The sequence below is a fragment of the Heterocephalus glaber genome, unplaced genomic scaffold (assembly GCF_053883595.1).
Source record: "Heterocephalus glaber isolate CG9 unplaced genomic scaffold, H.glaber_assembly_v1.0 deba00001497, whole genome shotgun sequence".
NCBI lineage: Eukaryota > Metazoa > Chordata > Mammalia > Rodentia > Bathyergidae > Heterocephalus > Heterocephalus glaber.
In genome coordinates, this window is record NW_028258320.1 from 3,288,708 (window position 1) to 3,315,643 (window position 26,936).

At 40.8% G+C, this 26,936-nt stretch overlaps 1 protein-coding gene and 1 long non-coding RNA gene across 7 annotated transcripts in view; one reads left to right on the top strand and one right to left on the bottom strand.

Annotated features, from left to right (window-relative positions):
- Positions 1 to 26,936, bottom strand: part of Kif6 (kinesin family member 6) — a 319,165-nt gene that overhangs the window by 286,585 nt on the left and 5,644 nt on the right. For 4 of the 6 annotated variants that reach the window (XM_021259876.2, XM_021259873.2, XM_021259875.2 and 1 more), the window contains exon 3: positions 23,355 to 23,429. The exons of the other annotated variants lie outside the window; for them this stretch is intronic. In XM_021259876.2, the coding sequence (XP_021115535.1) occupies positions 23,355 to 23,429 (75 nt within the window). The remainder of the gene's footprint in view (positions 1 to 23,354; positions 23,430 to 26,936) is intronic. 6 annotated transcript variants of the gene reach the window in all.
- LOC110349610 (uncharacterized) lies at positions 960 to 21,302 on the top strand. Its single transcript, XR_002395689.2, has 4 exons — positions 960 to 1,276; positions 7,197 to 7,355; positions 12,556 to 16,510; positions 18,687 to 21,302. It is a non-coding gene; the product is annotated as an uncharacterized LOC110349610 (long non-coding RNA).

Here is a 26,936-nt window from a genome sequence, read left to right on the forward strand (position 1 = left end):
GGAACTGTCCGTGATGAGGGTCCGTGAAGAAAAGGAGGCTCAGCAGTGAAGACAGAGGGCAAAGGCATAGGTAAGGAAAGAAGGTAGCATGAGAAGTACGTGAGCCACTTCGGGCTGTCCGGGAAGCTGACACAAAGATACATTTAGATGTGCACGAGAGAGAGGAGGAGGGAACAGGAATAGGTGAAGAGAGCTTCAGAGATCCGATGTAGGTCTGACACCTGTGAAAGAGGACAGGCATGGAAGTGGTACAGTTAGGAGCTGAAAGAGTCACTCCTTTCCCTTCATTCAACTGTAAATGCCACACCACCCTAATGATTATCCATGCTTCCATAATCCTAAAGCAAGGAAGTTGTGTGAGCCACTTTCCTTCTCTCCATTTAACTATAAACACAACACCATCCTAATGATTGCCCAGGCTGAAGCTTAGGAGGTCCTGCAGACTACTGACATCAGTGAGAGAGACAGTGGGAGGTGCCTTAGATCAGTGGTGTCTGACCCTATCAATACTGGAAGCCTGAGTTATCGAGTCCCTTTTTATTCCCCTTCATATTCCAGTCTTTTTCTCCTTTTGCTCGAGTCCCCTTTTCCCGTCACTCTTCTCCCTGTTCCTGCTACTGTCCCCTGATCTTCAATAAATATAGCTACTTACTACATACTACAAGGTGTACACTTGGCAATTCTTTCCTTGTTGTGCAGAAGAACCTGGACTACTTTTGGCCCATTCAACTGTAACAGAAGCATTGGATAGGAAGAGCCTCAGAACATAGCTCAGTTCTAAGAAAGACTTAACTAACCAAAGGGAAGCTCCAATCCAACACTGCCCAATGGTGGGATCTCAGGTAGTGAGAGTACGTCCCAGTTCTAGTGCCCTTGTGATGCTCAGTCTTCCTCTGGATACAAACCAAGGAAGGCTAGACTGTGTTCCTACTATGCTGGACCTAAGGACTGCAGCTGAAGTCTCCCAGAGTCAGCTACTGTCTTGCAGCAGATTCTAGTGAAGGGAACCTTGGGTGGGGACACTTCCATAACCACCAAGGGTCAGGTTAGGAAAGCAAGAGTAAGAATGTTTCCAAGAGGAGGAAGAAATTCGCCTTGTCTTCTTAAAGATCGAGTGAGACGATAACAGACATGTGACCACTGTTTTTGACAACATAGAGGTCATTTGTGACCTTGACAAGAAGGTGGACAGAGAAGACGGAGTCCAACCAGACAGGGTCAAAAAATACTGTTTTTCTGGAAAAGAGCACAGAAATGGAAAACAGCTGGAAGGCATGTGAGTAAATAAAGGACATTGTTTTATTTTAAGACAAGAGATAGAATATCTTACTGATGAGAATAATCCTATCGGTTTGGAAAAATCAGTGAGAAGAAAACTGAAAGTCCAATATATTAGAGAAGGCAAGAAAGACTTAAGAAATAGGGGCAAACTGGCTGGAGACAGGAAAGAGAGCTCTGACCAGTGTCATGGAAAGGGAGCCGCAACCAGGTACAGACACAGGTGGGCTGATTTGGTGGTCGCAGGAGGCAGTGGTTGGCCAAATGGGTCTAGTTACTCTGTGAAATGTGAGGCAGATGAGGGAGAGAAAGGGAAGGGAATGTGGAAAGCTCGAGACGAATTAAAGTGGGTGAGAGTGAGAAAGTGAGCACACGAGAGAAGCATTTTCGGACTGTATGGGAACCCTAAATGGCCACTAGATGTGGACTTCTACGAGTTCAGCCAGCACAGTTTTCCTTCAGAGCTACTCAGCAGTCCATTTGGAGATACGGTGGATGATCAGGTTTAAGCAGAGAAGGGGTTTTGCTGAGTATATGGCAGGGAAAGAGGTAGAAGATTAGCAGTGTTTCCGGACCATGGATCTAATCCCAGGAGGGACACAGCAGTTGCCAGCACAGAGAACTAATGGCAGCTATGGAGGCTGAATAGTCAGAGCTCCTTCCATTTTTTTCAAGTATCTAGAAATATTTCTCCTACTTTTCTCTTCTGTTTGGGCATTCTTTGTACTTACTCTTCATTTGCTGCAAATTAAACTCACAGATATTGATGTTTTTAATGAAGGCAAAGCAAAAATCTGCTGCATAGGTCTATTTTTCTTTTGATTGATTTTTAGGGACTATTTTTTGAAATTTTGTTCTTTTGTAATAAGGGTTGGATTTTAAAATATCTCTGTACTTAAATATCCTTTCATATTTGGAAGACAGATGAAAGAGCCTTTTGATAAAAATAAACAAAATAGCTCAACATGGCATCTTATTCTTAAATCTTTGCTAGGACAATGGAATAAACCATATTTTATGAGGGGTTTGGCTAAATAGATCTGTCTGGGTCTCAAAGGACATTAAATGTAGTTATTTTTAAACAAAAGATATCACCTCATGGATTCTTTTTTGGCAATTTGCCCTGAAAAATAGATGCAACCCAAATTTCCCTCTTTAAGCAAACCTTTGAAAATAAACTTTAAAATATAGTCTGTGCTTACAAAAAGACATTTGTGGAAAAAAATGCTTAGTATACAACTCTGGTAAAACAGAGAACTTTTAATAAGCAGCTTTCTCTTATGGTCTTAAAACTATAGATTACATCAGAATAAATCTGAAACACAGCAGCAAGGTAAGTTGTCCGAGAAGACAGATAAGATTTCTTGTGCTCACGGATTTGAATTTCTGGGCAAACGTCCTAGTTTGGGAGCTTTAGCCCACAGTAATACCAAATGGGCTTTCAGAAAACAAGTGCGAACTGCAGAGAAACCCTGGCCTTCTCCCATAACCTAGCCACCCACGTTAGGAAAAATGACTGCAGAGCAAATTTGTCAAGAACAGGAACTTCACTACAGAATAACTACCCAAAACCAAGCTATAAACAGCCCCGCCTTCAAATGTGCTATCTTTAACAAGAACACCTGAGTCATAACTGTGTTTTTCTTATTTGAGCTCCTAAAAAAAAAAAATCAACTGCACTTTTAAAGTCCATGTATACCCAGGGCCAGCATAATTATAGGCTATCACTCTGTGCCACTTTAATGACCTGAAGCTCCCCGAGGGACTGTTAACAGGGCTGTTTCTTTATTTTCAGTATTTTAGCACGAAGAAATGAAGCTATCCTTTAAGAAACTGCTGTGTTGGAAAAGATTTCTACTGCCAAATAAGTCATCCAGGAGCAGCCTAGTGTAGCAACCAAGGATAGCAAGAGTCCAGAATCAACACACCGCAGCTGCATTCGATAGACACGCCACACACAAGGGCGAGGACGGAAAATGTGACAGGTTACATACGCCATGGGTGAATATGGAGGACAATGAACAATGAATAATGAGGGGTCTGTAGGGGGCAGGGCAGAAGGGACACAGCCCCCAGTGCGAAGTGAACAACGAAAGGATGACTACGTTACTTCTGCGAATGAATGGACAGGAGCAGAATTATGTAAAAACTAGGTCATTGTGAGAAATGAATACTAACTCTAATCCTGGTGCTCAAAACAAGGAAGAAACTAAATTTGAGCTGTGGAGAGTTTAGAAAGTACTTAGAGCAAAGAATTGTTCTCTAATAGGGCTGAGGGTAATAAGTAAAAATTGAACACCTTGTTCCTTAACATCAAAGAATATCATTCCTTTGTTTCCTGGGTGGTAGAAAAAAAAATCAACATCTTTTGAAGTATGCAGATGAAAGTGCTAGGTGAGGAAAGATAATAATTTGGTTGATCAACCCTTATCTGTCATCAACATGATTAATTTTAATATATCTTTTGAGTATGAATATTCCCCAAACAACAATGAAATCACTTATTGCTCGTATTATCATACCAGGGTATAGCATGGTGGTCACAATGATGCAGGCTGGAGCCAGACTTTCTAGGCTTAAATCCTGGTTCTGCCACATATTAGCCAGCAGCTTTTGCAGGCCAAACAATGTTGGCTTGCTTTCCTTTCCTTTCTCATAGAATGGGAATACTATTTCTAATTCACGAGATGAAATTAGTTACTCCAGGAAAAGCACTATATCAACAAAGGTCCCAACAGGAAATGGATAGAACACTCCATTCATGGAGGGCCTTTTTACGAAGATGTATCAGCATAAAGGGGACCAACAGGAACAGTGCTGAAATCTTGGGTTAACAGTAGTAAACCGATTGCCACCAGTAGGCCTGAAAGTGCAAGGGAAGAAAAGGTTACTCAAATTCAGGAGAGAGAAAGTTATACAGAGTAGGCTGCTTTGAGAAGGAAATTGATCGTCAGTCCAAAAAAACCAGCCAACCAGAGACCCTGCAGGGAGAAGACCACTGTCCTCTCCTCCGATTACCTGCTTAGGTTCTCCATTGGCCAAAGCCTCTAGAATCCAGGGTGCAGGGAGCTGGATGATGGCTCACTCAGGCCAGCCTGTGAGGACAGAAAGCAGGGAGAAGGAGACAGGAGAACTGCGGCAGACATGGAGAAACCCATCTGAAGGGTGCAGCATCTTAACGTGGGCATCACTGTGACTAATTACAGCACAGGGATCGGTGCCACCTGTAAAGACGAAATCGCCTAGATAGACATTCTCAATTAATATAACCCAATTTTCATTTTTCTAGATACAAACCAGGGACCAGGAACTCATCATTTATTCAATTTATTAAGGCCCAGGAGAAAAGAATGAGAAAAGAAGCATTACCGGGACCAGTGGTAGCCTTTCTCAGATTTCCCAAGAAGCTGCTACAGTACTTTGATTCCAAGCCAAACCCATAAAGACAAGTGTTACGAGGTTCACCTCAGAAACTCAGTTCCCAAAGCCCTGGTTTCCACAATAGAACACAGGCAGGATCCTCAGGAGGAAGTGGAGGACTAGACACAATCTGGCTTTTCATTTGCTATGAATAAAGACTATCTGATTCTAAAATACATTCACTGAAAAAATGCCTCAGAATAGCAACCTGGAGCTTAGAAATGTAAAGTAAAAAGTATAGAAATACATTAGTTAATTTTTAAATGCAAAATGCAAGAATTAAACATTAGGTCAGGAAATCCTGCTATCATAGAGTTTACTGATAATACACATTTCCATATACATTTGGTCCCAAAACCAAACATAATGCTTGGTGCCATTTAAAATTTATTAATAATCCACATTTTTATTACTTAATTAATTCAAAGAGAGTGTGTGTGTCATTTGTTAAGTGGAGAAAAAGCAAAACATTTCTTTGTATATATAATTAGAATATCATTAAATTTTTATTAGGATAAACTTTATAATGTGACACTTACTAATGTAGTGATAAAAGCTAAGATAATGCTTCCTTTTCATCTGTACGCCAAATGACTGCATAATTTAAAACATCTCTGAGGCAGATTTTGATATTATTTTACAGTGAAAGAGTGAGTGAATCTGAAGGAGCAGGGTGTGCAGGCTGCTAGACAGAGAGGCAGAAGCCAGTTCCAGGGAGTCTGGCACCTGAGGGCTTGAACAGGGACTCGCCTTTCCTTCTGTGGAAGACAGGAAGTCATGGAAGAGTTTCTGCTGAGAAAGAAGAAACCTGGTACAGTAACTCAGAACAGCCCAGAGCAGGAGGCCAGCAGGGCCAGTGGGGGGCAGGGAACTTGGGATCAAGGAGCTGAAAGAGGGCTCTGTGGGAATGGGCAGAAAGGAGAAAGGGGGAGCAGGAGGGAAGGAGGGAAAGTCGGACTGTCAAGGACACGTTATAGACTAGATGCAAAGGCCAGGGGTGGAAGAGGAGCCAAAGTAGCTCTGCTGGCCACTGGTGGGAGAAAGCTACGGAGTGGCAGTTGGGGGACTGCAGCTAGGCACAGAAGCCAGCAAAAGAAAAGAGGAGGTCTGACTCTGCAGTTCCAGCTACAGATGGAAGTGTGAACTTCAGTGATGGGATCACAGGGATGAGGTCTGGAAGTGGAGTTGTCAGATAAAACACAGGTTCCCACTTCAGTTTGAATTTCAGATAAACAACAAAGACGTTTTCTCTACAAGTATGACCTAAGCAACATTTGTGATGTAATTATTCTAAAAACTCATTCATTGTTTATCTGAAATTCAAATTTAACTGGGTGTCCTATATTTTCATTTACTAATCTGGCAACCTTAGGTGGGAAGTGAGTTAGGAGAGACATTTCTGAAAGAGGCAAACTGAGCCTGAGATTTTAAAAGCCTTAGTGGCAAAGGAAGTGGGTACTTTGGAGAGAAAAGGAAAGGAAGAGAAGGTAAGAAAAAAGGTGCGTCCAGCAAGACAGCAAGAAGGGGAGGGCTTCCTTCTGGTCGTCTTTCTTGATAAAGTCCGTATCAGAAAGCCTCAGAGTGGAATTAAATTGAGGCTAAAAGCAAGTGAATATAGAAAATCTTCTGCTCACTTTTATAAATGCTACTCTCTGGGGCTAGGCAAACACCTTTGAAGTTCCTTTCAACCCAAAGCTTCTGTGATTCCACTTTTCCTATATGAATGTCTTAGTGTTTCTGGCTACCTAATTTTGTACATCATTAGAATTTCTATGTCTGACAATGGAACAATACACTTTACTGCAGCCATATAAGAAACAATCTTACAAAGACAACTTGGTTGTAATTCCATTAATAAGAAAGAAAACAACTATTTACATTTTTAGGAAAAAAATGTTTGCATTAGTAAAATGCTTTGAGAGAAAAGTTGTTTGAAGCATTAAATGGGACAATAAAATGTGTCACAATTTAAAATATGCCACTTAGGGGGAAAATACTATTTATCCACACAGGCATCATCCTGAAGGCATTTGGAACCTTGCACTTGCTGGGCTGATCCAGTCCTGGAGGACTGTGACAGAAAATGAAATAGGAATTGTCACTCCTTACAGTCATTGTGTAACACTGTGGCCAATTTAACAGGGCACAGGCTGAATTTCTATTACATAAATCAAGAAATGAGGCTAACCTAGATTAATTAACTACACCAATCTAGTAGATATCACTCCACATAAAAACATTGATTCCTTAAGATTCCTCCAACAAATTCCTTGCTTGGAAAAGAAAAGTGATAAATTATTTTTCTCAGAACACCTCAACCTGGTACCAGATGAATTAAGAAGACCCACCCCCAACCCCATGGTTCTCACTTCTCTCTTCAGTATCTTTAGTAGAGCAAAAGACAAAGTAAAACTAAATAAAATGCTTATTTTTATGCTTAACTTGTTTAAATCACCTAACTTTCCCCAGAGTAATAGTCACCATTCTTTCTTTAACAGGATGCGATGTCTACATGGAAACACTATGCATTTGGGGTTCCTTCATGGGCCCTGTAAAAGATCATTCAGAATCATGCTCAAGAAGAATTTTATTAAGAAGGCTTCTCACGCACTTATTTTAGCCTATACTTTTAATCCTGGAGAGGCTGATACCTGCAGGTAAATTGGCAAAAACATTTTTAATATGCTAAAATTGTGTTTCATGTCTTATCATGATGAGGCCTTAAACATATCTGAACATGTTTCCAGCTCAAATAATGCTGTGGTTTTATATGGCTCACAAAGAGGAATGATTATATTACTGGGGTATTTCTGAACCTCTATTGGTTACTCATTTTATCCTGTAATCTCTAAAGGAAGTAATGTCACCCTATATACACTTTAATATCTCCATTCAAGACTAGTAAGTATACAACATTAATGTACTCTTACTGTTCTTTAAGGGATCTATAATACATTAAATGAAAAAGAAGAGCTATACTTGGCATTTTTCATGAGAGAAGAGTGTACTGTACTTAATATGTTAAATCTCACTTTTAAAAGTGATATGGCAATGCACCAGCTAGTTAGGACAGAAATGAAGTACCTCTCAGCATCAAAGGGATAACCAATGCAAACAACTCCACCTCCACATGCAAGTAGGGAAGAGTTGGTCACTGAGGTGACAGTGGCAGGGTGCATGGGAAAGCAGTGGTCATACATAGCCTTGCTGCCCAGATGCACATATTCATATGGCAGGGCCATCAGGACTGTGATGAATCAGGACTATTATAAAATCTTTAGCACATGTTTAACAGCATGAGGTCTAGAGATGGGAGAAAGAAAGCTGTTAAGGGCATCAAACTAGCACAAATCTAGAGATTTTAAGACTTTCCTAACTCAGGACACATGGTCTTCCAGCTCCATAATCAATGTTTGTTATACATCTTACAAGATACAGTGAGGAGCAGAGACTCCTGGTTGCTTCCCAAAAGTCATTTTCTCCTTCTTCCTTCGAAGCCAAACCACAGATTTTAGCTGGGCACACTGTAGTTTGGTTACTAAAGAACTGAAAAAATTACAATTCCCTGCCTCACTTAGTTGGCATGGCCATGTGACTAGGTTATGGCCAATAGGACCTTCGTGGAAACGTGTATAGGAACACTAATCATCCTCTTTGTAAAGGAAGGGCAACAACCTTCTTCTCTCCCCTTTGCTGAGGCCAAGAAAGCACATGTTTGGACTGGAGTTGCTTAAGCAACCGTCACATCACAAGGCAATGCTCTAGGGTAGGGATGGTGGACACGGGAGAGGAACATGTGTCCATGGTGGTCATGGAGCTGCCAACTCAGCCTAGGATGCTGACCTCCAGGGTCCTTCATGTGAGATAATACATTAAGCCACCATTATCTTAAATTTTTGTGCTACTCACAGATGAACCTCACTGACACAATCAGAATATATGAGATACACGTATATGCAAAATATCTCAAAGTGTTTAAAGCTTAACACATAGTAGCAATCTAGTACATGGAATTTACAACTACAATCAACCCAAAATATAATGACTATAAACCTCCCATAGTTGAGTAGATGAATGAATTTCAGACACCTCAAAAGGGAACAGTCAAAATGCGAACAAGGCTTGCTTTTGTTTTTGTTCTTTATTTTTGATAATCATCCCTAGAAGTCTTCAACTCTGAGTCATTTTCTAGTTGATGTGGCTTCATTTACTTAGCCTATTAATCCAAGACAGCTTTATCCATCCCACTTGTTTTCTTACCCCTCTTCTCTGGTCACTAGCTTCCTGTACTCTGGTGAAACCTCTCCCTGTCTCCAGTGGTGCAGGTGGGGGTGAGCCAGGTTAGAGAGGCCAAGGGTGTCAGAGCCATTCATCCTCTAGGGACCATGATTGGTTTGGAGATAGGCAAGTGTTATGGCTTGTGTCTACATGTCCCCCCAAAGCCTCATACACTCGTAGGTGGGTCTTTTCAGATCTAGAGTGTGATGCTCGGATTGTTTATCCACACTGGGTGTGGATGGCACTACCCAAAGGGTGTGTAGCCTGGATGAAATATAAAGGCAGGCTTGCTGCTGCTGCTTGCTGCTGCTGCTGTTGCTTGCTGCTTCCCTGTCTCCTGCCTGCTCGCCATGGACTTGTTTCTCCTCTGTGATGTCCCTCTGCCATGCCACCCCACCTTGGAACCAGCCAACTACGGACTGAAATCTCTATAAACTGTGAGTTAAATGAACTTTTCCTTCCCTAACTTGCGGGTGTCGGGTATTTTGTCTCAGCGACGAGAAAAGTGATTAAGACAGCAAGTGACTCCAGAATGCCTGCACAGATTTTTCTGCACAGCTAGTAGGACAGTGGTGTCCTGTTTTAAGAGTCATGGTACCACAAGCCTGTGAACCTAGAGCCATCAATCTCATGGAAGAGACTGAAACTGAAATAAACACATGTTTAGATTTTCCAGCCAAGTAAAAACATAAATTCCCTTTTCTTTGCTTTGTGGTGAGTTTCTGTCTCTTGTCATCGAGCATCTTCTGTGAACTAATATGAGACAGGTCATTTTTCCATGTGACCTGGAAAGTTCACTGGAAGAATAAGGATAAAAACAGGCTGGGCTGCTACAGAATTGAAACTTGTTAGTATCTGTCTTAATATTTTCTTAGTACCCTAAAATTCTGATTCACATAATATTATTTACATCATATTAATATCACATTGAAACTAGGAAGTCTTTGGAGCCATCCCTTCATTGAATGCAGGTAGGACATTATTGCCATGATTTTCATCCTTCTAATTACTCTGAAAGACACTAATCAAATTTTTATATCATTTCTACACTTAAAAAATAGCTTTGGTGTGCTACTTAAGCAATTCATTAATTCGGTGGCTCCTTGGGAAATCCAGATTATGTTGTCCCGACATAAATACTCCCTCTACCAGACATGAGCAGAGCACAACAGCTGTCAATACAATTTCCTCGATTACAGAAGTAATTCTGTCTCTGAAGTATCATGTAACAAGTCTGCTTTTTTTAAAAAAAGGATAATTCCCAGTTGCAACAATAATCCTGAATTTTGTCTCAGTTAGAAGAAAACTTGGTTCTTTTGAAAAAGTCAACTTAAATGGGAAAAAAGAATATTGATTGTCAAAGATTCTACTGCTTGAAAGTGAACACAAGTTAGTCTACACTAGAGGATCAAGCTCAATAAATTCATTAGATTAAATGATTAAACTTGATTTACACAACTATCATTTTGCTTTTGGATATACAATATTAGAGAGAGCCATGCATGAAGGATATTTTATGAAAAAGAATATTCCCTAAGACAATTAGGTAAAGTGTAAACATACTGTATTTCTGTTATCATTTAGACTGAGGCAAAATAGAATCTCAAGGAGGTAAATATTCTTAATAAGCAACTAAAGAACTAAGCCAGGAAGGTTTTCTGTTTTTATTTCATTGGTTTTAGCTTTTATAAAAGCTTTTAGCATTCTGAAAGCCTTTTATGCCTCCTAATACGCTACAATTATATGAAGTACAATGTTTAATTAGCATGCATTGAACATATGGCTTATAATGGGGAATTTTCATTAATTAAAATGGATGGAAACATAAAAGCATTAGCTATAAACAATCTGAAGAATCAAGAATATAACTTGCCTACTGTACAACAAGGGAAAGCACCTTGCAGTTATGTGAATAATGTGGGCTCACATAACAACTGCATGTCTATCTAAGAGTTTCAGACTTCATTCATTTCATAGATAGTCGCTGGGCATCTATTATGGGCTGGCATTATTGCAGGTGCTCAGAAATCAGCAGTGAACAAAACAGAAAAAAGAGCCCTATCCATGTGAAGCCGACATAATAGTAGAGAAACTGCCATAATAGTCGATAATATACAACAGACAGAGTACATGAGTCAGTCAAGCCTCAGAAGGTGATAAGTACATGGGAAATATGTAGAATAAGGTGGGGGGATCGGGAGTGCTGCGGTGGTGGGGGAGAGCAATGTACTGCAGTTTGAACGAGGTTGGTCAACTAGAAGGTGATGTTCGAGCCATGATCTGAAAGAGGTGACAGTGTGAGCTATGTGGATATTAGAGGTGAAGCAATCCAGGCCGAGAAAATATCCAAAGCAAAACCCATGAAGCTGGAGGTGTCTGGAATGTTAAAATCTGAGGCAGAATAAGTAAAGGGGGGATGGGCTTTAAAGTAAAGCCCCTTTTGTTTGTAAGAGATAAACAGATCATGGAAAACCTCGGCAGAGTTGGCTACAAGGCCCGGGAATTTAGCTCAGTGGTTCCGTCACCAGCCTTGAAAGTGCAAGGACCCAAGTTCGATCCCTGGTACCAAAAAAAAAAAAAAAAAAAATGCAAGGCCCCTGGTTCGAACAGCAGAGAAAAACACCCTTTTTCCCTTGAAAAATATTTTAGTACTGTATTTATACGAGTATGATGAACTTCCATATTGCAAAAATACATATTGGTGTTATAATTTTATATTGTACAAAAACAACAATATTTTATTACTATACCTTGATTGATCATGCAAATATTCTGACCGTTTTCCTACATATTCATTCAACAGATCATCAAAATGTATATTTTCCACAGCTCCATTTTCAATCGATATAACAGAAAGTAAAGTCAGTCACTGCTGACAAATACAAGATCACAGGGCATTTAGGTAACTTTTCATTTTGAGAATGTGCTTTCTGTTGACACCACTATTGCTGGAGTTGCTAAGACAATTTTATACTCTGCGACAACACTGAGACAAATTTCTGAGACATTATTCCCAGACGTAAATTTCAGTATATTTGAGCTGATGGTCTTGTTAAGAAACTTCCTTTCATACAGAGCTGAACTGTTTTTCTACATAAAATGGGGATCCACTGAAGGGCTTTGGGCAGAGAGGTGACCGGATAGCTTTACCTGTGCACCTCACACTAGAGAACAAGGCTCAATAAACTCATTTGATTCAATCATTAGACTTGATTTACACAACTATCACTTTGCTTTTGGATATACAATCAGAACTCAAAAACATCTAAATCCTTATTTGGGCCAATATTTGATGTAAACAAAGTACATACTGTGTATATAGAACATATGATCCTGATATAATTAGATGCATTTGGTGTAATGAATAGATTTAAAGCCGATGAGAAGGATGGAAATTAAGATTCTCATGGTTTATAACTAGATGTCCCCCTAAAGCCTCCTGTGATCACAAGTGGGACCTCTGGAAGGTGACTGGATCATGGGGCTTAGAGCTGACAGCAGTTAGGAGATGGGGCCTGGTCAGAGGAGGACGCAGGGGCACTGCTGGCATAGCCTGAGAAGTCTGTATCTCCTTCCCAGCTCCTCCCTTGATGTTCTGCTTCCTGCATGCCAGGCCACGAGCAGCTTCTCCTCCACCAAGCCCCTCTGCCAGGCCGCTCTACCTTGGAGCCAGCCGAACTCTGACTGAAACCTCTCCAAACCATGAGCCAAAAAAGCCTTGCCATCTTTAAATTGTGGGTATCAGTTATTGTGTCCCGGAGATGAGGAAGGTGCCTAAGACAAAGACTACGAGGGATGCGGAAACAGTCATTCCCACCAGGGCTCTGGATTGCTTCAGACCGTCTCCTTGTTTATCTCCATCTAGGTCAGAGTTTCTCCTGACTCAGAACTGTCACCCCTTCTAGCCCACAGTGATCTCTCTGGATGCTTCTGCTCCTTCTCAACCTGACAGCCTTTCAGCTTCTCCTCCTGCTGCCAGCAGCCTGCTTTGTCCAGATTCTCCCTTCACTCCTTTGCCAAGACTGACTCAGGATGCATCTAGCCCTGAGCCACTTCCTAAGCCCCAGGCGCCTTTATAGTCTGCCCTTGACTCACTCTTGTTGTGATCTCATCAGCCACCGATGCAGTGGACAAGGTCACAGGGTCACACATGGTTCCCACTGGAATGGAACTACGGGTGAGACAGTTTTTCCTCATCAGAAGCTGTGAGGATGGCAGACACAGAGAGGACATAAGAGGTCCCTGGCCCCAAATGTTTTCTCCGATAGCTTAATAGCGTTCACTTCAGTGTGTCATCATGCCTGAATTGCCATCTGTCTTGGACTGATCTTGCTAAACGAGGCCTTTGTTTTTATAATTCCAATTCCCCTAAAGAAGATAAGATTTACTTGTGTGCCTGATATATAATTAGTACTCAATAAATATTAACTGAATAAAAGGTGAATAAAGTTCAATTTATCTGATCTAATTACTAAGAATAGTTAACACATTTTATGGACAAAAGGAAGAAATGTCATGTGGAGCATGTGGAAATTGGACACAGCATGGGCAAGCTAAGGGACCAACAGAGACCATAGACATCTGGTGTGCAGGAATAAAAAATCCAGGGCCGGAAGTAAAAGGGAAAGTTGCCTTCCACCTCCTACGCCTCTCTGCCACCAACCAAGCCAACGAAACAAACATCTCCATTTTTCCTGTTCCTAACAGCCAGAAGGAAAGAGTTAACTCTGTTGGATGCTGCCGAAAGGCAAGTAGGAGGAGGACTAAAAATGTCCACTGATTCAGTGACATGAACAGCATTGGTGAATTTAGCAAGAGCAATTCAGTGAAATTGAAGGAAGCACATAAATGCTGAGTGTGATAAAGCAATTTAAGTGATCAAAACACTGTGAAAGGAAGATCTATTCTAGTCTCAGATCTACAACCTAATTAATGTGTGACCTTGCAAAAGGCAATTAAATGCTCAGAGCCCTGATTTTCTCAACTAAAATGAGAGAAACTATACGTATCAATCCATGGAATTGTTGTACAAGTTAACTGAGATAATATATACAAAGTGCTCTGAAATTGTCACAGTGCTACAAAAAAGGAAATGTATTCTCTGTGTTATTGAATAATAAATAGACCTGATCATGCTTTTTAGCAAGAAGTACACTAAAAATTCTGACCAAAAATACATAACAAAGCATAAAAGTTAAGCCCAAATTCACTGAGAATTACAGAAATTCTTCTAAATAAGCTCTGCTCCAAGAATTTCAAATGAAGATACTTAGATCTATAAGTGACAAAGCGATAAATTTATTGCTGTCTTTGCCCCAACAATTTAAACAACATATTTTAAGTATAGTTGTGCTTCTGCTAGTCAATTATAAATTCAAACACTATAAAAAAAAGTCGTGCCAGTTGTAATCAATCAGTATACATTTGTGTACGAAGGATCTTCCAGAAGTTCTGGCATTCTGTTTGCTTTCTTCATATATCACTCTTTGGGAAGATACTAAGGTGAGTAACAGTAACCAGAAGTGTCTTTGAATACCTCTTCTTAAAATAGAGATATGAGATAGAAATGCAAATTTATGCCTCAGGAGAAACCAAATTTAAAAACTATCAAAGGGAAAAAATCCATAAATAAAAATATTGATAGCTTGGTAAAATCTTGAGTTGGAATAATCAATTATTAATCTATAATAATGTCGTTGGGGAGCCAAAAATGGACAAAAGCTAATATTTGCCAAGCATGTACCATGTGGTAGGCACTGGTTTGCATGTATATTTCATTTAGTTGTTGTGGCAAATGAGGTAGATATTACAGTATCATTTCCCCCATTTAAACGTAAAAATTTGATACACAGAAAGATTAAATAACTCGCCCAAGGCCACAGGTAGTATTATGGCTGGGACCAGAACTGTGCTTGTATGGGCTCCAAAGTCCATGGTCTTAATGCATTGGCTTCCACAATTATTTCATTAGATAAAATCTTTAACTTTCTGGAAAATAATAATAAAGTTCCTAATTTAACCCAAATAGTTTCTGATTGCTCTATTACATTGTAATCGTCCTGTGAAGATGAGCACAGGCTCTGTCCTGCTACACGGGTCTTATGTAGGAGAAGCCAGCTCTGGCTTTAGGTTCTGGTGCTTTATTTTAGAAATAAGTAAAATGTAAATCATAAGCCAACAAGTAGCAATTTCAGAATTGCAAAGTTGTTTAGAGCATGTTTCAGATCTCTGAGAAGGATTTCACAAATGATAAATACTATGGGTGTCTTCTGTCCCTTTCAGCTTCATGCCTAGGCTGGTGCATTAGAATCACCTGCAGGGCTTCCAAGGCTGGCTACTCAGATTCACAGGTCTGGGTGGGGCCCAAGATCTGCATCTCTAACGAGTTCCCGGTGAGGTCCATCTTGTTGGTTCAGGGACTACATTTTGAGGAGCACTACATTTTGAGTCTAGATAAAACAGCTACTGCCTACCCTATAAGCAGGAGCCGTCTTGGCTTATACCTTCCTGCTAGGAGCTCACTTGGGAGGCAGAGGGAGTAGCAAGTGCAAAGGCCCTGAGTCTAGAACATGCTTGGTGTGTTTGAGGACTAACAATATTTTTTAAAGTAGTGTTTTTAATTCATCACAAATGAGAGGAGTTTCCTACTATCTTCAAGAATAGGCAGGGCTTGAGGTACAGCTCATTGGCAGAGCACTTGCCTAGTATGCAGGAGGCCTTGGGTTCAATCCTCAGCAACACAAAAAAGAAAAGAAAAGAAAAAAAATAATGGACAGAAGACTAAGTATGTGAATTTCCAACTACTGGGAAGAACTGAGGAGAGCTGTCACCCCTACTCAGTGTAGATTCATTGTCTTCTCTTTTCTGGTATCACAGCTTTTGGAGGACCCAACCTCATAACAAGATGCAGGCACAAATGACATTACTTTTTTGGCTTTCTTTTGGACATTGTTTACCCTGCTTAGTTGTCAGGAAAACCACTGAGAAGCCAGGAACTTTGCAGGGAGCAACTGGGTGTATTGCAGCAGAAGTCGCAAGGTGGCGCCTGGCCCTGTGTACTCAGGACTTCCTGTTCTCATCCACGCTGATGGCTTCTCACTGCCAGCACCTGTGGTTTCCTGCCCACACACTTTTCCGGACCACAGGTGCCTGTTTAAACACGTGCCCAGGTGAGGCTCCACGTGGCACGGAGTTAACACGCCGGAAGCAGCCTGCAGCCAATGATTACACGTGGCTCGACACTAGGCCTCTTCATTCCTAGGGCAGGATCGCTGGAGGCTCGGTCCTACACAGTGGTCTCCCGAGGGTGCCCGTGGGACTGACCCGTCACTCACAGTGCTAACCGGCCTTGCAGTGAACCAGCAGTGGCTTCTTTTCCTTCCTTTCTCATTTCCACCCTCTCCTCCTGGTGCTTCCTGGTCTCTCCTTTAAAATCATCTACTTTCATGGAATGCTAGTCTCAGGACCTGCTTTTTGAGGACCCCAGGCTAAGATTCAGATCTTCTTGCTATGGGAGTACGTCTCAGACCTACAGGTCAGTCTCTTTTACTGTATTAGGGAAACACAAGGACTTTTCAGTTCAAGCATTGTTTCTTATCTTACCACTGAACTAGGAACTTTCATCACATGTACACACTCAGCAGAGAAGAAACTCACAGCGGCCACAGTCAAATAGTTTCATGCAGTTCTTGGGCCTTGCCCCCTACCATAAGCATGTTACCAAATGAATTATCCACAGCTTTAACTTATTATCATTGCAAGAACAGTGGTTTCAAACAATTTCTTCATCAATTATTCTTAAAAAGAGGCATTCAGATATAAACACCATTGTCTACCTGGAATACTAAAATCTGCATTTAAAACATGCATCATTAATTAAATCTCTATTGGTTAAATCAACTGCTATTGCTCTTTCCAAATTCCCTCACTGTACCTGCAGCGACAATGCTATTTCCTTTGGTAAGATCTTGGTGCAGGATGTAAGGCCATGCGTTGTATAATCTCATGGGTTTAAAGTGACCTGTTAGTGTTTCTGTTTTGAATAACACAGTAATGGTCTCAGTTGAAGACATAATTTAAAAAGTGTTACACTTAAAGGATTAAATTTAGGAGTAACAGCAAGATCACAAAAGTCAGAAATGCAGTGTAACCAAGGAAAATTCGGTGTAGCAGCAAGTGGAAATGCAGGGGTAAGAACAGGTCCTCCCCATATCTGGTGAAGGGCCACCATGGCTGGAAACCCAATGGATCTGTGGGACCCAATGAGTTTTTGTATAATTTGGTGGCGACCAGTGTTTTCTGCTTGAAACTGACCGTAAGGAAAAAAATAAAATGTTTACTGGTAGGCACACTTTGGTGCATCTCAAATAGAAACTGAGGTCATCGGGGCAAAGTTCTAGTCTAATAATTTAGATGACTTAATTTACTGCATATAAGAACACCATAGAACAAATAACACTGAAAGTTTGTATCTGAGACTATTTCTTAATGTTTTATTTTGAAATATGTGTAAGTTTATAGGAAGCTGCAATAGTATATAAAGTGGTTCTGTATATCCTTCAACCAGTTTCCCAATGGTCACATCTTATCTAGCTATAGTACATTATCAAACCCCAGGAACATGACATTGACCGTGTGTATGAGTGTAAGTTCAATTTTATCATGTGTATTCCAGTAACCACCAGTGCATCCAAGATACAGAACTATTCTATCATCACAAAGATCCCCCTACTGACATTTTATCAGTTTGAGTGATATTGAAAACTAACTTCCTTGTAAGCCCCTTTACCCGCCCCCATTTATAATGTATTTATTGCCAGACAATGCTATCTCTTTGGCTTCAATTGTCATACATAATTCAGAGAACTACAGAGAAGGAAAGTTTATGTATTGATCCACATTTTTACTTTCTTTTGTTTTTCCTTCTTAATGTTCTTATATTTCTTTTTTTCTTTTTTTTTCCAAGAACTTTCTTTTACACCTTCTTTCAGGATAGGTATGCTTCTCTTAGTTTTCATTATCTGAAAATGTTTTTATTTTCCCTTAAGTTTTGAAGAATAATTATACTGAATAGAGGGTCCTGGGCTGACAGTTCTTTCCTTTCAGCACTGAAAATATTCTGTTACTTCCTTCCAAACTGCATAGTTTCTGATGAGAAATTCACTGTAATTCAGGTGATTTTTTTTCCCTCTAAGTATCATTTCTCTCATGGCTTTCAGATTTCTAATTTGTCTTTAGTTTTCTGAAGTCTGATTTTTACTTTTCTTGGAGTGAATTCTTTGGGTTTATGCTATTAGAGGTTCTTCTGTTTCTTGGAAAGCCTTTTACCAAATCTGGGTATTTTTCAGCCATTACTTCTCTAATCAACACTCTTTCCCTTTAAAGAGTCTGATGACAAAAATGTTAGATCTTTTAGTATAGCTCTCATGAGTCAGTGCCGGAGAACCTTTTAGGGACAAGTGCCCAAACTGCACCCCAAAACCAACTTATTTACTGCAAAGTGCCAATACTGCAAATTAAACCTCAATACTGAGGTTTTCATTAAAAAAAAACAACTCGTACATTAACATCTTTTGTCTTAAAAGAAAAACACTCATGTCATAGGTTCGCTACCACTGTCATAAGTCCTTGAAGGACTTCTCATTTTTTTTCAGTCTATTTTTTTTCTGTTCTTAAGACTGGGTAATTTCAGTGCCCCTCATTAATTTCAGGTCACCTCAGTACTGTTGAGACACTGATCCAGGGTCCTCACTCTGCCTCTCTTGCCATCTGTGGAGAAGATTCATTCCTGCTGGATGGAGGTGGGGTTTCAAGTTTGGACAGCAGCTGGGTGGGAAAGGTGGGGGCAGCCTGTTATGCTCACTGACCCCACAGCAGGCTGGGATCGGCCTTGTTACTGCTGGATGGTGGTGGACTCCAGGACCCCATGTGACTTCAACTGACGATACAGATGGAAGATGGAGTTGTTACGTCCAAGCAAGGGAGAAAGACTTCCCATTCCTCTTTCTCTGCTATCACACTTCTGAGGCATCAGTTTCTTTAGCGTCCAGTCTGGGATACGTAAGTGGAAACAGCCCAGAGAACTCGGCCACCTTGTTTCTCAGGCTCAAATCAAGGGCCCTGGCTGCTCTGGCCTCTTCTCTCCACCTCTCAGAGTCTTCTTAGTTTTCTTTTTTCTAGAATATCAAGAGTTTTTAACCATATTCAGTGAAAGGAATGAAATATGTCTATTGTATCTTGGGCTGGACCAAAACTAAGTTACTGGGCATATTTTTAAAGTGAAAAGAGAATAAATATTTTAAATTTTTCATACCTTGAATGGGATAATTGAAGTTCACAAAGTACATTTATACGCATTGAAAATGTGGTATTATTAGCATTCCCCTTTCTCAGAGGGGATAATTGCTTCAGATATGCGATCTTTGACCCACACTCACATACTGAGATAGTCACAGGGCTGAGGCATAAATTACATTACTCTACTTGATGCCAAGAATGTTGAACCAGACGAGGTAAAAGCACAAATACACAAGGGTGAACAACTGATAGTAAGACGTTTTTATTTACTCGTCATTTATGGCCCTCCTTCCCAATTCTGGCTTTCTGGTCTTGACGGTGCAGGACCTCTTCTCTGACTGGAGAGCAGGACTGGGCATGTTTTGCATCACATGACATCACCAGCAAAGTCGGAATCCTGAAGAGCACCACGGGACAGCCCTGCTGAGCCCTGTCCCCGCTGAATGTGGCCCTGCTGCCCCATAAGAAAATCCCTGCATGAGCCCGGCCTCCTGCCCAGCCAGAGCACAGGTGCCAGGATTCTACCACGCTTTTCTCCAAGGCTGGTATGGAGCCCTAGGAACTTCTCCTTTCCTTCACCCTCCTCTTTGCATACACTGAAAGGCTGACTTGATCTTGCTCATCACTGGTGAAACCAAAGGTTAAAAAGTGATGGCTCAAAGAAAACCAAAAGCTTTTCAAAAAGCAACATGGGCAGCCTGGTTGTGATGCAGATGTCTTTATCTAGCCAGTGGCACCAGCAAGAGAGTCTAAGCATGGCAGGAGCAGTCTTCCTGGAAGTATGTACCTTATTCATTTTGGGAATACCAACATGTTCCTTCAAAAACCCAAACTTCAAAATCTTCCCAAAATTGCTCACTATGTAAGGTGAATTTCTGACATCCCAAATTTTTAGGTAATATTATACAATTAGATCTATTAAAAACTCAAATTCAACAGATTTGCAGATGCATGTGATAAGAGTTCATCGAAGTCTACACTTCAAAGTTTTCCTCCCTAAATCTCTAAGTGAAATTAATACTCCAGGATGATGTACCAAGCTAACTTACAAAGTATTCTGTGATCAACTACCACATATCCCCGAGATCATGGTACACCAGTTTGAGAAGCATAATACCAAGCAAAATATAAAATAAAACAACAAACTTTTATATACTGTAATACCATAAACACTTGTGGACTTGATAAATTTCAACTTTATAAAAAATTCATCCAAAAATCAATAAGTGAAATTCATATGATAAAAGGCAGTTTTTACATGTTACTGATAAACACAGGATACATTCCAGAAAAACTAAATTTCAGAAGGAACAGCATGTAAACTATGTCCTATTGGAGATATGCTAAATAATAAATAACCACAGTTATTCTTTTACTTAATTTTCAATGATACAAAGCTAAAGCTTTACAATTTCTCTCCATCCATGAAGTCCTACAGTATTGGCATAATAATACTGGTTTGAACTAGATAAGAAAACAAGTCTAAATTAGATTCTGAATTGTAGAATTTCAGAAAGAAATGTGATGAGTTTTATTTAGCTTTAATTACACACAGCAACCAGAATTAAGCTGGAATATGTTATCCAATAGAACCACTTTAAATAGCTAGTTTAGAGTGGTTGTATTTTAGGTTATGTTCCTGAAGACTAGACATTGTAAGGAATAGACATTTCTGTTTAATATCTAAAGTGGTACAGTTTCCATGCATGGGCCTGCCAAATTCTGTAATACTTCAGAAACTAGTTTTCAATTTATGGACATAAATATTACTCTAAATATATATAAATTAGACTTTAATAATATTTTATGTTTTGCTATTTCAAAGTCTCACAATTTAAGTTTGCCTGAAATGTGAACATGTGTGACTGTGTACATAATATATTTAAAGTCAATGAAAAAAGTGATTTCCTCCCCAGGCTCTTAATTTAGCAAGTTAATTTACTTGGTAACTCTTTCAGAGATGAGTCAAATCCTAGTAAGTAATCAAACTGCGTAGTAATTCAGATGGTAACGAGTGCTGAAGGATGAGAAAGAGGAAAGGGAAATGGGGTTGGGGTGGGTGGGGATTTTAAATAGGGCAGTGTTAGGGTTTATGTCCGGATGTCCTCACAGAGCCTCATGTGCTCACAGGTGGGACTTCTGGAATGCAACTGGATTAGGGGGGTGCCATAGCTGACTTGCTGTTAGGAGGTGGGGTCTGGTCTGAAGAGGCGGGTACTGGAAGTGTGGCCCAGAAGGGTTTAGCTCCCTCCCTGGCTCTTCCGTTGATCTCTCTCTCTCTCTCTCTCTGCTTCCTGTCCACCATGCCATGAGCGTCTGTCCTCCACCAGGCCCCTGTGCCATGCTGTGAGGCCCTGGAACCAGCCATTTATGGACTGAAACCCCTACAAAATGTAAACCAAGATAAACCTCTCCACCTTTAAGTTGGTAGGTGTCCAATATTGTGTCCCAGGGATGAGAGAGTGACCAAGACAAACAGTCAAAGAAGGCCTCAGTGAGACAGTGGGACATGAGCAAGAATGTCAGGTTGCTGAGGCCAATACTGCACACCCTTCTAAAGGAAGACAGCAAAGCAGAGGGAACAGCAATGGCGAACGCAAGGGCGAACTGACGCTGCCTACATACAATGGAAGCAAAGAGGATTAACTAAGGAGTGGCTAAGAAGCTATGTGGGGAACCGGGAGAGTGTGACTTCTTAGAAGCCAGGTGAAGAATGTGGATTGAGGATGGAAGAATCAACTGTGTCAAGAGCAGACACTTCAAACAAGGGGAGGACTGAGAAATGGCCAGAAGCCATAGCTGAGTGATAAAAAGAGTTTTTCGTGGACCATTGGGTAGCAAAACCTGATAAGAACAGGCTCAAGAGAGGATGTGGAGTAGTGGATCCATTCAACTATTTCAAATAAACATGTTATAAAGGACAGCAGAGGAAAGGGGCAATGGCCAGAGGAGGAGGTGGGATTGGGATGAGAGCGAAGAGTGGGAGGAAGACCCAGGAATCCATGAAGTCCAATCTGGGGCTCATTCCCCACATCATTTTAGGAGGCCTCAGTATAAAACATGAGGCCAGCTATCCGAGGTATGACCTAACCCAGAGGCTTACTAAAAGGAAAGGAATTTTAGAAACGTTTGACATCTGATCAAGGAGTCCCGAACGTAATCTAAAGGGAGTCACCTGAGGGTAATTACACAGGAAAGAGCAAAAGCTACTTGACCTTGTTCCTCCCAGGGCAGGAGGAGAGTATTACATGGGAGGGGCTTGGATTCCAAACACAGGAGCTTGAGAGACAAAAAATGTGGCAAATTGTGGCCAGCAGTGCGTCCACAGACAGGGTACACTGATCAGTGCACTAGAAACCCCAGCTCATTGGGCAGATACATTTTCATTTCAATTGTAAAGCAGATCTATATGGAGACTATCAGATCATTAAAATCATCAGTATGATGCCAGGGTCAGAAAGCCATCTTAGCAGCATTGTCAGTATAGATTTCCTACAGGAGGATGGTGTGCTTATCACAGGGCTTGACTGTCTCCCGATGAGATTTTGCCAAGACACTCTAGTAATTTTGATTTCCAATAGTCAGCAGCTGGGAACTGCCTAGATTTATTGAGCAAATGGACCTAGACAGTAAGGACCAAGCTTTGAAATGACACTGAGATGTGGCAGAGCCAACCACCGTTCAGCCTCTGGGTGCCACCCAGACCTTCCTTACACTTTGTCCATCTAACTACATGTTTAAATATTGGGCTGGAGAAAGAACATTGAAATATCAGTGGGAAAACCAACTAAGGGCTGTGCCACTAGGAGCCACACAATCCCGAGCAGTGATACTGGGTCTCTGCAAACCCTTGGTTTCCATATCTTTTAAAATAGGAGTAATAAGAGCTGTTCTGTCTCACTGGTGGTTTTGAGGCTCAGAATTGAAGTCTAAAGCATCGCCTACATGACTACAAGATATTACTAATGCTATCATCATCACATGCCCCAAAGCCTGAGTATACCACTGGCACACTGAAGCACATTCCCATTACCTGAGAATCAAAGACAAAAGGCAAAACCATAAAATCTGGGAAGTCCTACCTCTCAGCGACTGGTTTGGCAATGTTTTCAAAAATGATCTCTTGCTTTGCATCATGATCAAAAATCCTTTGAAATCTGCAATGTGAAAATGGTAATTATTTAAAAGCTGACCCTTCAAACACGACTGGATTAATGAATCTTGTTTTTCTATGAGCTTTGTACATGACCCCATGTTTATGTCACCAGGCTTGCCTAACTGAACACAATGTCTACGCTGTGATCCCACCACAGTGTGCTGTTGTGCTCCTGATACAAATGGTGAGTAAACAGTATTGCTTTGACAAGATCTGCACAATAAATCCCTCTGAAAAACTGCAGCAGCTTTGAACCCAATAATAAACTGTGTGTTTTTCAGCTCTCAAGGGGGACAGTGTCTACAAATGGCATCAAATTCAAATCTAGATAACCGCATGAAATGGAAACCCAGGATGTAAACAGCCAAAGAACTTCTGATATCTGACCTGTGAGAAAAGGATGCGGCTGTGCACTGTATGGTTATCAAATTTAATTTCAAATTTTTGAACAGTAGTTTATTTTCTACTAATTAGGTTCTGCATCCTAGGATCAACGGTTTAATTCTAAGGGTGGTTTCATTTCATTTTCTTGGCCACAGTTCACAAGTCAGAAAGTAAATTCAGACAGACCTGTTCTGCAAAGAGAAGTCTATCAGCTTGGCAGTGCCAAGGGAATGGGGTGGGATGGGGTTGACTTCACTGTTCTCCCAGTGCCACTCCGACTTAGCATGGAGGACACCTGAGACAGGAGACACACAATCTATTCTTTTATGGGGACTTAAGCTGCCACCAAGTATGGCCCCCATTAAAATATTTCAATGATGAGACAGAGAACAAGAGCAAGGAAAACAGAATAAAATGTTAGTAAAAGATGAGTCTCCCACAGAGTATATGAATGTCGACTGGTTTGTTCTTCCATGTGTTCTATATATTTAAATTTTGAAGTTAAAAACTGTGGGGAGACAGATGCAAAAACTTTGAAACACACACTTTGAGGGCAGGGCATCCTGTGCCACTCTGGTCCTAGGTGCCCCCCTCTGCAAGTCAACAGAGCACGTGTTCGATTTAAGTGGAGGCTGTAGGTGAAATGCTAGACTGCTTTTACTCATGAGGAGTTCAGAGGGAAGACTAGTGCTAGCCTGCAAACATAAAACGGCAAGAAATTTGTCTTTAATCAACACTGACTTCCATAGATCCCTGTAGCTCATCAACCTCCATTTTAAAGAAGCAACTAGTGAACTCTAGAGGCCCCCTTCTAAGGACTTAGGAGATGAGATCATAGTTGAGACAGTAGTATTGACTGTGCAGTGTGCCTAGACCAGTTCTCGAGAGCCTCAAAGACCAACACCTACACAGCAGCATCACACAGAGGTCGACACACACACGGCTGCCCACGGGAATGTTTTGCAGAGCACGGTCTACTTCAGTGCCTGAGCGCAGTGCCTTTGAGGAGACTGATAGATAAGCGGGCTAGCTTCTTTCACCAGGCTGCTGTTGATGGGGTGAACTGATCAGCCAAATTCCCCACCCCCCTTGAGCACCAGGAATTATATCTATTACCAAGTAATCAAAAGAGATGGCAGGGGCTTTGGCACATGCAGAATATATTCTGGAAGGTACCTTACTTAAAACGATTTTTGGCATGATCATTTTCTAATCTATTTCACAAATATATACCGAGTGCCTACCATGTACCAAGCACTTCTAATAAAGTTTAAATTAGACTAAAATGTAATTTTAGTACAATACCTATAAAGCGTATTGAATTCCTTGGGGAAAAAATGATATCCTCCATCATATAAAGTAACAGTAGAACCACAAGCAATTTATATCCCTTTGTTTATTGGTTTCTCCCACACATTTTAGAATGGAGATTTTAGCCTCAAAGTTTATAATCCTGAATTATATATTAAACATCGTATATCATCCCAAATATTTTATTTCATACAGTTGCATAGCAATCGAAAAAGGTCTTTTGATCAGTTCTCTTCTGAAAAACACTAGAGAGAAAATAGAATCAGAATTAGGAGACCTTTTAACAGTTCAGTTTAATCGCTTATGAGAAAGCTGAAGTTCACAAAGATAAAGTAATTGCTCGGAGTCCTGAAACTCATCAGTACCATGCCTTGAGATATAACGTTGCTTTCCTAGAAGGTCCTTTATTTTATTAAGATGTTGAATAGGCTATTTCTACTCAGTATATACTTATTCTCCGCCCCCCAAATTGTTCTTCCAGCAACCTTCCTTATCCAGTAAATGATATTCTATCCTTGTAAAAGTTCAATCTGAAACCTTCAGGTCAACCCTGACCCCTCTCTTTCTATTCAGTCCACTGTCAAACTCTGTTACCTTTAACCTTCAAAATCCATCAAGAGTTCAGTTACAGTCAGCCCCTGACCTGAAGGGTTGGCTCCAAAACCAGAGGCTCCAGTGCCTTGTATGACATGGCATGGTACTTGCATATACTCTGCACATCCTCCCATATGCTGTTAGTCATCTGTAGATTCTTACAACACTTAACACAGTGTGAATGCTATGTAAAAAATTGTTCTACTGTTTAGGGAATAATAAGTCTGTACATGCCCAGTGCAGACATCAATTTTTTCAGATGTTTTGAACCCACAGAATGTGGTTCTGCAGATGCAGAACTGCAGATATAGAGGCCGACTGTATCCTGGACATTTCTACTGTTATGACTCTGGTCCACGCCAGCATAATGTTCTACCTAGTCTCTCTTGTGGAAGCCCTGCTGGTTTCCCTTGACCCTTTACAGTCTATTTTCCAAGTGTCACCGAGTGATCCTGCTTGAACACAAGTGAGATCATTTCATTCTCACGCTCAAGACCTTCCACTGCCTTCCCATGGTGCTTAGGGGAAATGCTCAGGGCTCACCAGGACCCAGAGGGCTCCACAGGCTTTAGCTGCCCTTGCCCCTTTGACCTAGCTGCCTTTTCTTTTCCTCAGACATGCTGAGCACACTCCCATTTTGGGGACTTAGGTCTTGCTATTCACTTAGCCTGCACTTCCCTTTCCTCAGCTATGTGAATGGCTGCTTCCTATCTTCCTTTCCACCTTTGCCTTTACTTCCCCCCAGCACCTTTCTTCTCCTCCCCAGCCTTATTTTTCACTAAGGCCCATAACACTTCCTGACATACACTGCACTTACTGATCTGCTTACCTCTCTCCTCCCATGAAAGACCAGGACCTTTGGGATGCTCCCTGCTTTACTCCTAGCAATGAAAACAGCAAGCATGCAGAGTGTGCTTGCTCATTTTCTTGGAGGAAAGCAGTCCTAAAAATGCTTCAATATTTATCTCTGAATGTATGTATACATTGACTATTAATTTTTAAATATTAAAAGTGGTATTTTTAATTCAGAGATTTAAAAATAAGCAAGGAGTGCTCTTTCAATAGGCATTTGTTGAAATGTACTCTGTTTATATACTCAGAATGGGAAGAGTACTTTGGAAAGGGGTGGTAGATACAGACACAGTCAATTGTTCTTCATCTAATACATGATGCTGGATGAAATGTTTCAGCAAATTGTTGCTTACACCAGCTTCCATGA